Genomic DNA, 16,371 nt, shown 5'->3' with positions numbered 1-16,371 from the left:
ACTTCTTCTGAAAATGATACATCTACTGAAACAGATGAATTATAAATAGACGAATTACATACAACATCCCAATCTTCTGGAGATGAGAATGAACCTTCAATTAATATGCTAACTAAAGATCAAGAATTTATGATAGAAGTTATTGATAAAATTCAAGACCTAGAGCTTAAAAGAGAATACCTTTTGAAATTAAAATCCTCATTAAAAGATAAACCAGAAAAAGAAAAAGAAATCATTTCTAGTCAATCACAAATGTATAATATACAAGATATAATATTTAATAAATATGAAAAAATAAAACCAAGACAAATTACAAACTCTGAATTACAGTTGGAAATAAAACAGATTAAATCAGAACTTTCTCAGCTTAAAATAGAACAACAAGAAATGAAGGAACAAATTAGATCCTTAAAACACGAAACCTCAGAAAAAAGTTCATCAGAAACTGAACCTGAACCTGAAGAAAATACACAAAAATATATGACGGTTCTAACTGAAGTATCTATTCAAAGATATTTAATAAAAATAAATATTGTCATAATTAATGAATTTCAATTAGAATCAATAGCCCTTTTTGATACAGGAGCGGACCAAAACTGCATTAGAGAAGGAATAATTCCAACAAAATATTATAATAAAACATCAGAATCTCTTAAAGCTGCAAATGGTAAAAAATTAAAAATTACTTACAAAATTCCCAATGCAGAAATATCCAACAAAGGTATAAAATATCAAACATGTTTTTTAATGGTAAAAGATATTACCCAAGATGTCATATTAGGAACCCCATTCATATCCTTGCTCAAACCTATAAAGTAACAAATAATTCTATCTCCACTAAAGTTTTAAACATTAAGGTAGAATTTCCTTTTGTAGAAAAACCGAAAATAAGAAACCTCAACCTATTAAAATCTTTATCCATTCATAATGGACAAATTAATAATTTAATTAATTACAAACAGAAGCAAATCTCTTTCCTAAAAGAAGAAATATGTTTTAAAAAATTAAATGAACAATTAAGAAAAAGAGAAATACAAAAAAGAATAGATCAAATCAAAAAGGAAATAGAATCAACAATTTGCTCTGACATTCCTAATGTCTTTTGGAATAGAAAGAAACATGAAGTAACATTACCATACAGAAACGATTTTGATGAAAGACAAATACCCACAAAAGCAAGACCAATACAAATGAACAAAGAAATGGAAGAATTTTGTAGAAAAGAAATACAAGACCTTCTTAATAAAAAATTAATTAGAAAGAGCAGTTCCCCTTGGAGTTGTTCAGCATTTTATGTAATAAAAAATGCAGAACTTGAAAGAGGAACGCCAAGATTAGTAATTAATTACAAACCTTTCAATCAAGCCTTAAAATGGATTAGATACCCAATACCAAATAAGAAAGATTTGCTATAAAAACTTTGTAAGGACTCAATCCATTTTTTGATTTGAGAACCAATCTCTTTTGGATCTTGTGCATCTTGAATTATTGTATTTTTGGAGGATTTTGACGATGATGATGATTTCTCATCTTCTTCATGGAAAATTTCATACCATGTTTTAATTGGTTTTGATGTGATTTGGGTTTTGGATGATTCTTCTATTTTCCCTTTTCCTTTGTCTCGAAGTTTAGGGGGCATTTTTGAAGAAACTCTCTGGTGAGAAAATCAGGCAAAGAATTAGTTTCTCCTTTGATGTATTCAATATCAAAATCAAATATGCTCAAAATTGCCTGCCATCTTGCAAAAATCTGTTTTGAGGCAATGTTTTGAACATCTTTTTGTAAAACTTCTTTTGCTGATTTGCAATCGATTCGCAAAAGGAATTTTTGATTTAATAAATCACTTTGGAATTTTGTAATGCATAAAACAATTGATAAAATTTCTTTTTTAATAGTACTATAATTTTGCTGAGTAGGATTCCAGTGTCTGGAAGTAAACTGGACTACTTGCTCTTTTCCTCCTTTAACTTGTTTTAGGATCCCACCATACCCTATTTCAGAAGCATCTGTTTCAACTATCTTAGGGGCATTTGGATCAGCTAAATATAAACAAGGAAGCTTAGTGATTTGTTTTTTTATTTGGGTGATAATATTGGATCTGAGGACTGGATTGGTAATGAGATATTTTTAATTTGAAAACTTAAGTTTGAAAAATTAATTTCAAATTTTCAAAATTTAAAAACTAAATTTTTGAAAACTTAAATGTCTTGAGAAACTTTGAGAAAGTTTTTGGAGAAACAACTCAAATGGGTAAAAACGAGTTCTGCCTTCCATTCACAAACTGATAGCCTTTTTATAGAGGGCTATTCTCTCCTTACATCATCTAAATCGTTTAATCATTACATTTGAAACTTTTGAAAATAAATTTTCAGAGAATATATTCTCTGGTTACAAAATACAAATTACATAACTATTCACTTGTCTTTTCTTGCAGGGAATATTTCCTGTTCACGCATTATTCTGTTGCAGGGAATCTTTCCTGTTCACATCATTTCTTGCAGGGAATCTCTCCTGTTCACGCATTATTTTGTTGCAGGGAATCTTTACTGTTTACATCATTTCTTGCAGGGAATCTCTCCTGTTCATGTATTATTTCTTTTTGGACCTGGTGATGGTTACCGAAGTGGTATCATCTGCAAGATCCACCATTTTGATTGAGGATGCCGGAGATTCATCTTCAGATTCGGAGTCCAATGAGCTGAGCATTTCAGCCATGAGTTTTTTGTATTCTTTTTTGGTCTTGGCTTGAGCTAACATTGCACTGGCTGTTGACTTTGCTTGAAGAAATTTTGCTGTGGTTTGATCCGGGGCTACAGACTTACATAATCTTGGATTCTTGTTGAAAAAATTTATCCAAATATTTTGAATCATATTTCTCATCATTAAATTTGTCCCACCATTTAGTCCTGTAATTGCGAACTAATAATGGAATTCCAGTGTGTTGGTCTTGCTCATAAGAATAATTCCATGAGACAATCCAGGAAATGCATAGTTTTGAGAAAAAATGGATTGTCCTGTAAATGTGATTTTGATATGGTTCAGGATGAAATTTGTCAAAGAATTTGGGCCATAAGTTTTGAATTTTTTCTGGTAGTATCTCAAAGGATAATGGTCCATACCAATTCCACCACTCTTGGAACCAGTTTGGGAATTTGAATTGGGTGCCATATTTGAAATATATGAGCCACGGAGAGATTTTGGTTTGTGTAAAACAATCTCTTTATTTTTTGAAACCTTTGCTGCTTCAGCAGCAATTTGTTTGAGAGGAGTTTCCTCTTTCATTTGCGAAAAGGCCAATGCTACTTCTGGAGATTAAGATAGGAACTCAATCCATTTTTTGATTTGAGAACTGATCTCATTTGGATCTTGTGCATCTTGAATTATTGTATTTTTGGAGGATTTTGACGATGATGATGATTTCTCATCTTCTTCATGGCAAATTTCATACCATGTTTTAATTGGTTTTGATGTGATTTGGGCTTTGGATGATTCTTCTATTTTCCCTTTTCCTTTGTCTCGAAGTTTGGGGGGCATTTTTGAAGAAACTCTCTGGTGAGAAAATCAGGCAAAGAATTAGTTTCTCTTTTGATGTATTCAATTTCAAAATCAAATATGCTCAAAATTGCCTGCCATCTTGCAAAAATCTGTTTTGAGGCAATGTTTTGAACATCTTTTTGTAAAACTTCTTTTGCTGATTTGCAATCGATTCGCAAAAGGAATTTTTGATTTAATAAATCACTTTGGAATTTTGTAATGCATAAAACAATTGATAAAATTTCTTTTTTAATAGTACTATAATTTTGCTGAGTAGGATTCCAGTGTCTGGAAGTAAACTGGACTACTTGCTCTTTTCCTCCTTTAACTTGTTTTAGGATCCCACCATACCCTATTTCAGAAGCATCTGTTTCAACTATCTTGGGGGCATTTGGATCAGCTAAATATAAACAAGGAAGCTTAGTGATTTGTTTTTTGATTTGGGTGATAATATTGGTATGGTTTTTTGTCCAAGGTTGTGGATTCTTTTTGAGTCTATCATATAATGGTTTACATAATTTGCTAAGACCTGGATAAAAGTCTATAACATAATTGAGGCTTCCTAAGAACCTTTGTAATTGGACTTTATCAAGAATTTGGTCTGGGAATTTGCTAGCAAATTTTATAGATCGTTCTATTGGGGTAATGGTTCCTTGGGTAGTGTAATGACCTAAAAACCTTACTTTGGTTTGGAATAAACTTATTTTGGATTTAGAAACAACTAAACCATTATTTCTTATGACTTATAAAGATTGATATATGTTTAAAATGTTTTTCTAAATTTTCTGAAAATACTAATACATCGTCGATGTATACTATTGTGAATTGAGAATATTGGTAAAAAATATCATTCATTATTCTTTGGAACTCAAATGGAGCATTTTTTAACCCAAAAGGCATTACATTCCATTCATATTGTCCAAATGGTACAGTAAATGCTGTTTTATATCTTTCTTCTTCTTTTATTTGGATTTGCCAGAATCCGGATTTCATATCAAATGTTGAGAAAATATTTGCATTACAAAGTTTTTGTAGCAAATCTTTCTTATTTGGTATTGGGTATCTAATCCATTTTAAGGCTTGATTGAGAGGTTTGTAATTAATTACTAATCTTGGCGTTCCTCTTTCAAGTTCTGCATTTTTTATTACATAAAATGCTGAACAACTCCAAGGGGAACTGCTCTTTCTAATTAATTTTTTATTAAGAAGGTCTTGTATTTCTTTTCTACAAAATTCTTCCATTTCTTTGTTCATTTGTATTGGTCTTGCTTTTGTGGGTATTTGTCTTTCATCAAAATCGTTTCCGTATGGTAATGTTACTTTATGTTTCTTTCTATTCCAAAAGGCATTAGGAATGTCAGAGCAAATTGTTGATTCTATTTCCTTTTTGATTTGATCTATTCTTTTTTGTATTTCTCGTTTTCTTAATTGTTCATTTAATTTTTTAAAACATATTTCTTCTTTTAGGAAAGTGATTTGCTTCTGTTTGTAATTAATTAAATTATTAATTTATCCATTATGAATGGATAAAGATTTTAATAGGTTGAGGTTTCTTATTTTCGGTTTTTCTACAAAAGGAAATTCTACCTTAGTGTTTAAAACTTTAGTGGAGATAGAATTATTTGTTACTTTATAAGGTTTGAGCAAGGATATGAATGGGGTTCCTAATATGACATCTTGGGTAATATCTTTTACCATTAAAAAACATGTTTGATATTTTATACCTTTGTTGGATATTTCTGCATTGGGAATTTTGTAAGTAATTTTTAATTTTTTACCATTTGCAGCCTTAAGAGATTCTGATGTTTTATTATAATATTTTGTTGGAATTATTCCTTCTCTAATGCAGTTTTGGTCCGCACCTGTATCAAAAAGGGCTATTGATTCTAATTGAAATTCATTATTTATGACAATATTTATTTTTATTAAATATCTTTGAATAGATACTTCAGTTAGAACCGTCATATATTCTTGTGTATTTTCTTCAGGTTCAGGTTCAGTTTCTGATGAACTTTTTTTCTGAGGTTTCGTGTTTTAAGGATCTAATTTGTTCCTTCATTTCTTGTTGTTCTATTTTAAGCTGAGAAAGTTCTGATTTAATCTGTTTTATTTCCAACTGTAATTCAGAGTTTGTAATTTGTCTTGGTTTTATTTTTTCATATTTATTAAATATTATATCTTGTATATTATACATTTGTGATTGACTAGAAATGATTTCTTTTTCTTTTTCTGGTTTATCTTTTAATGAGGATTTTAATTTCAAAAGGTATTCTCTTTTAAGCTCTAGGTCTTGAATTTTATCAATAACTTCTATCATAAATTCTTAATCTTTAGTTAGCATATTAATTGAAGGTTCATTCTCATCTCCAGAAGACTGGGATGTTGTATGTAATTCGTCTATTTGTAATTCATCTGTTTCAGTAGATGTATCATTTTCAGAAGAAGTTGTTTCTAATAGGATTTCATTTAATTTTTGTTCTATCTCTTCTTCTAAATTTAAGTTATTGATTTTTCTTTTGATTTTACAATATTTTGAGATATGTCCTGGTTTTCCACATCTATAACATTTTATTGTTTTGTCAATTTTATTTTCTGTTTTTTGTTGTTTCTTCCCTTTTCTGTATTTTTTATATTTAGGTTTTTTATAATATTCTGAAATATTCTTTTTCCTATTTTTTGGCTTTTCAGGGCAACATGTTTTTGAAGAAGAAGGCTCATTCCTGATGTCAAATTGGTGGCAGAATGATCCTAATTCCTTTCTACATTGATATCTTTCTTTCTTGAGTTGTTTTTGTAATTTTAAATCTTGGCAAATTTTTAATCCTTCTTTTTGGGTGAAACTAATTAGTTCACCATATGTAAGCTTTTCATATGGAATAATACCTTTGTAATTTTCTCTTATTTGATTCCTAACTTTTTCTCCTAATAATGTGGGAAGTCCTGCTAGAAATTTTTCTTTCCAAAATGGTTGCTGGTTATCAGATCTTTGCATGACTCTAGTCATAAAGACATCTTTATACCATTTAAAATCGGTTAATTTTTTACATTTTAAATTTGATAATAATTCTGAATTTTTATCTTTAAGATGAGAAGGATCTCCAATGAAGTGTTTAGAGATTGAGAAAATTAAAGTTGCTACTGCATCTTGGATTTCTCTTCCTTGTTCGTCTAAAATAATTCTATCTTAGTCATCTTTTTTATTGCTTTTAAAATTTCTTCCTGTTGGGTTTTAGTCAGTGCATGATCCCACCATCCTTTTAATTGACCAGTAAATCCAGCAACTAAAAGATTAGCTATAGCATGGTCATTGATTAATCCATTTTGATTTTGGGTTTTATAAACATTTGAAACCATTGTCATTTGTTGTAATAAACTAAGAATATTATATTCGGACATTCCATCTATATTCCATTCATAGATTGTATTAGCATTGTATTTATTTTGGAAAACAGGTTTTTCTTCTATGTTAAGATCAGGTGCAATGATTTTTGGATAATATAATCTTTTTGGTTCTTTCCAAGCCATCTTGTTAATTTGTTGTTCATCTGACTGATCCGAGTCAGATTGGGAGGATTGGTGTAATGTATTTACTGAATATTGGGTTTGTATTGGGGTATCAGGGGCGATTAATTCAGACTTATGGTTTTCTAAAGCATTAAGTCTATTTTGGATTTCTGTTAGGAAATCATTTTGGGATTTTTGGAAAGCTTTTGGAATCTCATAAGGTGTGAATATTGGTTCTTTGGAACTTTTTCGGTTATCTCTTTTACTGGTTCTCTCTTGATTGGTTGACTTTCTACCAAATTTTCAATATAATCTAATTGTTTTCCTATTGTATGAAGATTAATATTTGTATAATTGTTTTGTTCTACTATCATTTTGATATCTTTTGATGAGATTTGTTCTCCTGCATTGGGAGCTCTCATTCTTAAAGGGTTTGCTTTTATTCCAGTATTCTTATGAAGATATTGAACCTCCATTAAAGGGGGATGTCGAGATTCAACTTCTCCTTTATTAGTTTGCCATCTAGTATTATGTCTTATTGTATTAACAGATCCTAAATAATATTCTTCAAACCATTCAAAGAATTTTATATGGACTTTATGAGTATTCATAAATCTATAATATTCTTGAAGAATATTTTCTTTTTATCATTATAATTTTAAAGTAATCTTCTCTTTTTTGCTTATTTTTGTTGGAATAGAAGTGTTTTCTACACCATTCTTTATTTATTTCAAACAATTTTCCTAAAACAAATATTTCTGAATTTTCTATTTGTCTTGCATTATTAGTCATTGATGAATAAGTTGGTGACATGTTAGGTGAATTTTGGGGACTCTCTTCTTGTCTGGCATAGATAGGTTGAGCTATATTTGAGGAATTATCTATTCCTTGTAAATTGGTCCTAAATGTTGTTGGGATAGAAGAGTTCCTAAATATTTTTAAATATTTACGAGTCTGATTTACGGTAACGGAGTTTTAGAAATGCACTTTCCGGCACCCGTGACTATCGGGTCGTTACAAATAGCCTCTTTCATCTATGATCTTACGCCATATACCTTAAACCAGACTGTCATACCTCGTTCGTCTATAGTCTTATGCCATATACCTTATACCAGATTGGCATAACCTCTTTCATCTATGGTTTTACGCCATATACCGCTGTCATGGTGTTCCTCTAAAGGACCAATCGATACCGCAATTGTGGTAAATACCATTCCATAATTTTATTTTCTGAATCCTCCTCCCATTACCTCATTTAGACCACCTAACATTGATGTTCGAACACCGCAATGTTCCCCCTGCAAGGTTCGGAGCTTCACTCAATGCGGTAACTAATGGGTTTGCTCCCCATTTCCCTTATTAAACTTCATTTATCCCCTTAAGGTTTCTGACAGACATGCAACGCGTGTTCATATCATCATATTTCATGCTTATGCAAGCATGTCATGCTTAAACGACATTAAACCTAATAGTAGGTTTGGAGTCTTAGGAACTCACCTAAATAATTATCTTTTCCTTAGTTTATTCCTTCTTTCGAGCACCAGGGCTTTTATTCTCCAAGTAGTAGCTTACAATAAAAAATCTACTGGTTAAACTTATGCTACACCTTAAAATGGTTTTGATATCCATAACTTTATTCTACGTGCACAGGACGGTTAAGAACCTTACTCGCTTATTAGTTTCCCTACTTTTCCAGCTCTTTCCTTATGAAGTCTGCTCCATGCAGAACCTTTCATGGCTACTCCTTCTTCAAGCTATCAAATAAGATGATGAACAAGAGAAAATGAAACAAAGTCGGGAAGAAAATCATCACTGGGAGCCATCTCCCAACTATATATAACTCTTATCGTGCTTTTTCCAACCTTAGAAGATCCGTCCATTACTAATTATTATGTCTTCTACTAAGGAACGGACAGATTCCATCATAATCGAACTAGAATTAGATCTCAATCATGTCCAATTCAGTTTCCAGCTTTCTCGTTTCTTCCAATTTAGATTGTCAACTTACGATTTCTTTCAATTTAGTCCTCTAATTATTTAAAATTTTTAGGTTATTGGAAATTCAAGTGTTACAGGCAGTCCGCTAGGAAAAATGGAGGATTAGGATTTGAAACCTAAGAAGCCAATGTCAATTAGCCAATGAACGAAATGGGATCTTCCATCCAAGTTGGCGAATGGGGGGAAGAAAAAAACTTGGATAAGGTGTGTTCAGGTCTGTATTCCTCGTGAACCTCTACCTTGGTGAGAATTTGTGTATGCTACAAATTAAGTAGTCAGTCAGCGGTGGGCTTCAAGAAAAAGGGGAAGACAAAGACACACTAATACAATCTGTTAATGACCAAGAGTGACCAAAGAGTGGAAAAATATTTTTTTTAGTGTTTTATTCTTTAAGTTTAAATTTCTTTACATGGCCATCATGCAAAAACTCAGTAAGTTCTATCAAACTTACCAACGGTCTGTTTTATTGCAGGAATAAACTTTCACTTGGAAATCGCGCGGAGGGCTAAGCCAAACTTCGCCAACTTGAAGGAAAATGGATAGTCGTAACATGCTTATAGAGGGGTGCTCCTAAAGGTTATGCCTCAGAGTTTTAGTCAAGTCATAAAATTTTTGAGTTTTAAAGTCAAAGTATTAAATGAAGATTTAAAGCAACAATTTAAAAAACAAAAGAGATGTATATGCTAGTATAGACTATTGTGTATTGTTAATTAGTCGAGAACAAAATTCAAAGGTGTTAGCAAACTATTCAAGATTTGTATCATTCGGAACCCGAACTTGAAGAACGGTTTGGGTATGCGTGTTACAATATACTTACCTCAATGATCAATCAATCAATTATCATATATATACAAGCAATTAAATCTATCCCGAATCATAAAAGTACAAATCGAGGTTTTCACGTGTCACTCATCAACGATTTTTGCTTTCCCTTTTCCTTTCGACGGTTTGGTATCGTCGTTAGCTATGAATAATCACAAAACAAATTATACAATAAATTTCCAGCCAATTCATAATCAAATACCAAATTACATAGATTTTACAATTTATTCAATTTAGTCCCTAAATTCGAGACGAACATAACTTTCAATTTATGGCTTCAAATTAAAATCTGATTTCACCATAACTCATTAGGGACCTTCTATTTTCTATCCCTACTAACATTTTATAATAGTTTTACATTTTATGAAATTTGGTCCCTAATGTAAAAAACTAATAATTAAGCTTTACAATTTAGTCCTTTTCATAAACTAAGCTTAATTTCTATCACATTTATACAAATTTATTTATTTCTCAACAATGATAGCTTTTAAAAATTTAACATTTTTACAAATTGATACATGGGCTAACTAAATCAAGCGCCCACGATAAAAAATTCATAAAAATCAAAGAAAAATGGCTAAATACTTACTTGCAATTGAAGCGCCGAATGTGAAATACAAAAGCCAAGCTTTCTCTTTTCTTTCTAACGGTTGCGGTGGCTTAGGGGAAGAAGATGACAACTTTCCACTAAGCTTTGGTTTATATATTTAAGGGTATTTAGTGAGATCTACATTTTGATCAAAATATTTATGTATAACAATAATAAACAAGGTTTTGGTTGAGTAGTAAAATATAAATGTTAAAAATTAATTATGTTTACATTTTTTTCTATTTTTCATTTGAAAGATATAAAATGTTAAAAGCTGTAACAAAAAAATGTAATTTACTTTGTAAAATAGATGATTTTCAACATTACATGATTGAGTTGGTGTGATTAGCTCGTGACATTAACTCAGTCAAATGCTAAATGTAGAGTGTGTATGTGTGTATATAGATGTACCATTAGTTTTATCCAAAATAAGTTGTTGGGGCGTTTGAATCAAATAATTTCACATTGCCGGATGGAATATAAAATTCTTCATCAAATTAATATTGTAGGCAGAAATGGTGTAGAGGGTTGAGTTTGATTCTGATAGCAAGATAAGTTCGTATTTTTAATATATTTATTTTTGGCTAATTATCAAATAAAATGCTATTAAATTTGGATTTTTCTTATCAGGAATGAAGTTGGTGTGCTGAATTCAAACTCTTACAAAAAAGGGCTAAATTGGAACAAAAAGCAAAGAGGAGGGCTTGATTGAGAGATTGAAGATTCAAAGATGATTGGATAAAGATTGAATGATTTTTGATATTGTTACAACTCTGTAATTAGTTTAAATTTTAGTTTAAATTTGGTTTTTAAATTTTGAATTATTTAGTGATAATATTTAAGAAAAATCTAGCTAAATTTTAGCACTAAAAGTGTGTATAAATACCTAGTGGCTACAACCAATTGAACACACTTTACTTTTGACATTTAATAAATTCTTTATTTTTTTTCTTTTCTCCCTTCCTGCGTCACCCATATTGTGTTCTTTCATTTTTTTTTCTTTAACTTTTAGCTTTTTTATTTAAGTACCTTCCAAGGCCCTTTCCTATCCCACCTTTCACAATTCCACAAAACCACTTTCAAAACATGATTTTTTTCATGATTAACTAAATATTTTTTAGTCTTAGCTCGGTTATCACTTCGACAAAGTAATCGTGAGATATAAACCCACACTAAAAATCCTCTCAATTTGGTATTTGCTATCTCTCCGGTATATGAGATAGTACAAATTCGTCTCTCAAAGTTGATTCAATTTCAACTCAAAAAGCGCGCGTTGGGTTAGAATTGTTTGGCGTATAGTTGGGAAGTTAAGTCAACGGTGCTGTATTCAAAATCACGCGAACAAATTGGCGTGTTCAATTGAAAAAGCTAGTTGAATTTTGACAAGGGAGATAGTAATTGAATTTAAACAACCCACACGGTTGAGGCTGTTAATTCGAGTTGGGCTTTTCAGATCGCAAGGCTGTCGAAGTCTTAAATTACGGGTACGTGCCAAGTGGTTGGAAATTCGACAAGGGTCGATTTGCAGGTGATACTGGGATCGACTACGAAAGGAAGAGTTGGCGGTTTGAAGGATCCTCGATTTCTATAATCAGCTTTTGTTTGGAAGAGAAATTTTGTTTCAAGGATCGATTCAAGATTGGAGTACACCTAAGCTTAAAAAAATATTTTATTTATCCATTTATTTTATTTTCTTAAATTCATTTTTGTATTTTCGAATATATTTTTATTTTATTGTATTTTTCGTATTTCCTTATTTTATTATCTTAATCAATTTAAAACCCCCATTTTTATTTTCCAGTGTTGCAACCCACTGGTCGTGGGCACAACTATTACCGCGACTACAATTCTGGTCATGAGAAAATGCGAAATTAGACAACCAGTCCTTGTGGATTCGACCCTACTACTCTATATTTCAATTTACTGTTATTTTTTTGTAGGAATTTATATTTGGTGGTTTCGACGTCCATCAGATTTAGTTAGGTTTTTTGAATTTTTCGAACTATTTGTAATAATTTGATTCAATTTAGTTTTTTATTTTTCTATAATAATTTTGAGTTTTGAGATTTCACTTTGATAAAATGACTTTAGTTTCAAAAAAAAATTCATAAATATTTTTAGAAAGATTATCTTTTCAGGTAAAAAAAATATCATTAACTATTATATAGTATTATTAAAAATACTATTTTTTAGTATTTTTTAAATTATTTTTACAATTTTAAATATAAACATTTCTTTTTTACATCATAAAAATTTGTGATAATGATTAAACAAAAAGCGTCTAATACCATAATCTAAATCGATTTTTCTTTTTTTATTTTCTCAACCTTAAACAAATGAGGTTTAATAAACCAAGGGGCCAAAAGGGGAAAAAGAAAAAAATTAAATTAAATTAGGTTAAACTAGATCCAAGGTCATCATTAGTAAAATTAGGTTTTGGTCACTCAATTTCAAAGAGTTACAAAATGGTCATTGAACTATTTGAAGATTTTCATTTAAATCACTAGGCTGTTAAATTCATAAAACAACTTTGAACGTCATAAGTTTGCGAACCAAAATCCAAAGAGCTTTCTTCTCCAATCTCCGACATTGACTATCAAATTGACTTGGATCTAACGTATGTTCTTCTACTCGCCGATGGGTACTAGTCCACTATACTGATCATCAAATTGTCGCTTAAAACTCACTAACCAAACTTAAAAAAGAAAAAAAAACACCTTAACCACCTAGTGACTTAAATGAAAACTTTCAAATAATTCAATAACTTAATGAAGACTTCGTATGGTTCAGTGACCATTTTGTAACTTTTTGAAAGTAAAAATAACCAAAACGTAAACTTACTAATAAATTAGTGAACTTTAATGCAATTTACCCTGGCTTTTAGATCCATATTTAATGGCTTCAAGTTCTATGGCAAAGCATAATTATTTAACCACATGATTACAGCTGCCATAATACATCAAATGTACACAAGCAAGAACCACTCTGCAGGTTGGATAGATGAAATTAATGGAAGATTTAGCGTAATTATTTAACCACATGGTTGCAGATTTGTGTATGATTAACTCGATTCTTCCAAACTAATCTTCAATTACCGACTATATATGAGATCTGCACCAAACTTGAGCCTGTCATATAAGCCACTGACCTACAAAAATCATCAAGGAAAGCCTAAAGCCATAAGAATACGCGAAATAACACGATATTAAGAATGAAGATATTCATTAACATTCGGCTGGCGTGCTTATACATTAACTCTCCATTCTAAAAAGCTCTATAACATAAGCGTTATGGTTGATAAAAAAAAAAACTCGGGGAACTGTATAAACTTAAAAACTACTGAAAGATACTCTAGTAGCATAGTCAAAAGCGGTTCTCTTCAGCCCTCCTGGTCCAAGCCCTCTGGCTGTGATTTTACTCTATAGCTGCGACCGCCTTTTGGTATAACTGGAGTACCATTGGCGGCGCTTACTTCTGGTATATCATCTTCTGTTGCATCATCTTCACCGGATTTGGCTGCGCCTGCAGCAATTCCCACAGGGAGTCTTTTTGGGTCCAATGACTTCTTACATTCATTTTCTTTCTCCTGAACCTCACTGACATCGCATACTAGTTGAAGGATGCCTGGTTTTCTCTTTGGGATGAAAGTGACCGACTTTGGAAGATCACAAGGTGCATCCTCCTGCTCTGACAATGATTCTGTACATTTAGAACTTGGAGCAAGCTTAAGGACGTCCTTCCAAGCTTGAGCATTATATTCTTCACCAAATTTGCTTGATGAATCAAAACTGTAGCGTGTATACCTAGAAGGATTCCGTAAATAATCTGGAACGGCTCTATCATTTTCAGCAGGTGATACACCGTCTGAATCTTCAGAATTCATTAGCAAAATGCCTGTTGGATGATCCTCAGATTTTTCAAATTGCTCTTCCCAACCATCTTTGCAAGCAGAGTCAAACCGCACACGCTTTCGTGGCTTGAAACCTGTACCACTGTCTTTCCTTTTTAATATAGACCTCAAATGGCAACCATTATCAGATGCCTTCATATCTGATAATTCCCTAATTTCTGAATTTGACCCATCACAATAATTGAGCTTCTGAGCTTCTTCATCATCTTCTTTCAGCCTGATTCTCGCTGCCATATGATTTGCACAGTGGTCCTTGTTACTAGTGGTATGGTTCAATGCTCTTTGAAGGATATTATGAGAATTCAAAAAGGACCCATGATCAGCAATATCACTCATGTAAAGGCGTTCACCAGCATTTTCTCTGCCTGAAGCCACTTTGTCATATTCATCTTCCTCTTCCTGTGACATTTAGTAAACAAACTTCAACTCAACTGCAAATAGATTGAAGGAGAAAAGGAAGAGGTGGGGAGTGATCTGAAGACAAAAGAAACAAAAACACAGGTACTCTGTACACAAAATATTCATCAAATTGTTTGACAACTATATTAAACAACTAAGAAACAATTTCTCTCCCGTACTCAATATGTACAAAAGCTTTTTATTGGTATTTTAAGCTAGAGACCAAAAAAAAAAAATTCATGCGAGAATCATTGAAGTCAGCCTCAATCACACTGTATTATAGGTAATTCAACACAGTAAATGCATGTTACTAAGAAGTTTGAACCATGTTCGAAAACTATTCCAGATGTACCTGATGCCTTCATTCCATCCATATAAAATGGTAAAGGCCAACGGGTTTCTAATCAGCTCAAAATAAAGGGTTCTTTTCTCAATTATTGATTCACATTACATATAATTTCATCCTAATGTCAAAAGAGTAACAAACGTTCACATAATCCCATATCCAGGCCGAAACGCTTCTAAGTATCGGTTTAAAAGTTCACTTACCAGCCCCTGATGATCAAAATTCCTTAACCTAAATACCCAGATAATTTTCGTACAAGAAAGAATCAATAACCAAACGGATGTAAACGATTAATAACAAAATTAATTAATAAATAATTTTATTTAAAAAATTACATATGTATACACACACAGTCTAGAAAACGAAAGAGGTTGTAATATACCTCATTGTCGAGAGTGGAATCCATTCCAAGACAAGATCTGATTTCCCACTCATCTCCATATTCGTCGATTTTTCTACTATGTGACTGACTCGAACCTCCGTCGTTGTCGTCGTCATCATCATCATCATCGTTATCGAGATCATCCTCCGTTTCTTTGCGCCTCCCACTCCTATACTTCCTTTCCTCCTTCAAGAACTCGTCAAACGACGAGGAACACAACGTATCCTCTCGATCGGCTGCGGATTCTCTCCTCCATTCTCTCCTCTCGACCTCGGCGTCAGAGAGGGACCAGAGAGGCGGCCGCTGCTGCTGGGATGAAGACTGCGATGATTGGAGAGATCCGAAGGTTTTTTCTACTCGAAGTTTAAAGCTATCGCCCATGGAATGGCTGAAGTCGGCTTTGGGGACTTTTCGTTGAGGGCTTTCCGGATTTTAATGTTTCGAAGGAACACCGCCTTTGCTGAGAGTTTCTGTTTGGTAAATTTAATTTGAATAATTTAAGGCCGGTAAACAGTAGAGAGGAGGATGAGATTGAACCGTTCGTATGGAATGGAACCCAATCCGAGTTGCTGCTGCTGATTGGGAAATTCCTTCCTAATCCAAAGATTATAAACTTGTTCGTCTCGGGCTTCAAACTGAGTCCGGCCCAACCATTTCTTCTAATGATTTCTTTCTTCTCAATCATGTCAAAGTTTTGGAGAATTGAATTTGGTTTGGTTTGGTTAGATTTATTATATAATTCGATTCGATTTGATTTGATTTAATTTAAAGATAATAAAATTTGAATTGTCTAATGGGTATGGATTCCAATCGATTCACTTCGAATAGAGTCAATTTTTTTTGTTTCAAAAGTAGATGTGCAAGACATGGTGAATTTTTTTTTATTT

General features: G+C 32.0%; 1 protein-coding gene across 1 annotated transcript; it reads right to left on the bottom strand.

The window, feature by feature from the left end:
* Positions 1-13,652: 13,652 nt before the first annotated feature.
* On the bottom strand, positions 13,653-16,060 carry LOC107909515 (uncharacterized). The gene is made up of 2 exons (XM_016837069.2): positions 15,485-16,060; positions 13,653-14,756 (listed from the first exon to the last, which is right to left on the bottom strand). Exons 1-2 carry the CDS (start codon positions 15,863-15,865, stop codon positions 13,827-13,829), a joined length of 1,311 nt encoding a protein of 436 aa, XP_016692558.1. The 5' UTR covers positions 15,866-16,060; the 3' UTR covers positions 13,653-13,826.
* Positions 16,061-16,371: the final 311 nt, after the last annotated feature.

Source organism: Gossypium hirsutum, chromosome D02 (assembly GCF_007990345.1).
Source record: "Gossypium hirsutum isolate 1008001.06 chromosome D02, Gossypium_hirsutum_v2.1, whole genome shotgun sequence".
In the NCBI taxonomy this organism is placed as follows: Eukaryota; Viridiplantae; Streptophyta; class Magnoliopsida; order Malvales; family Malvaceae; genus Gossypium; species Gossypium hirsutum.
The sequence above is the reverse complement of the archived record's forward strand: the minus strand, read 5'-3'. Positions and strand labels throughout refer to the sequence as shown.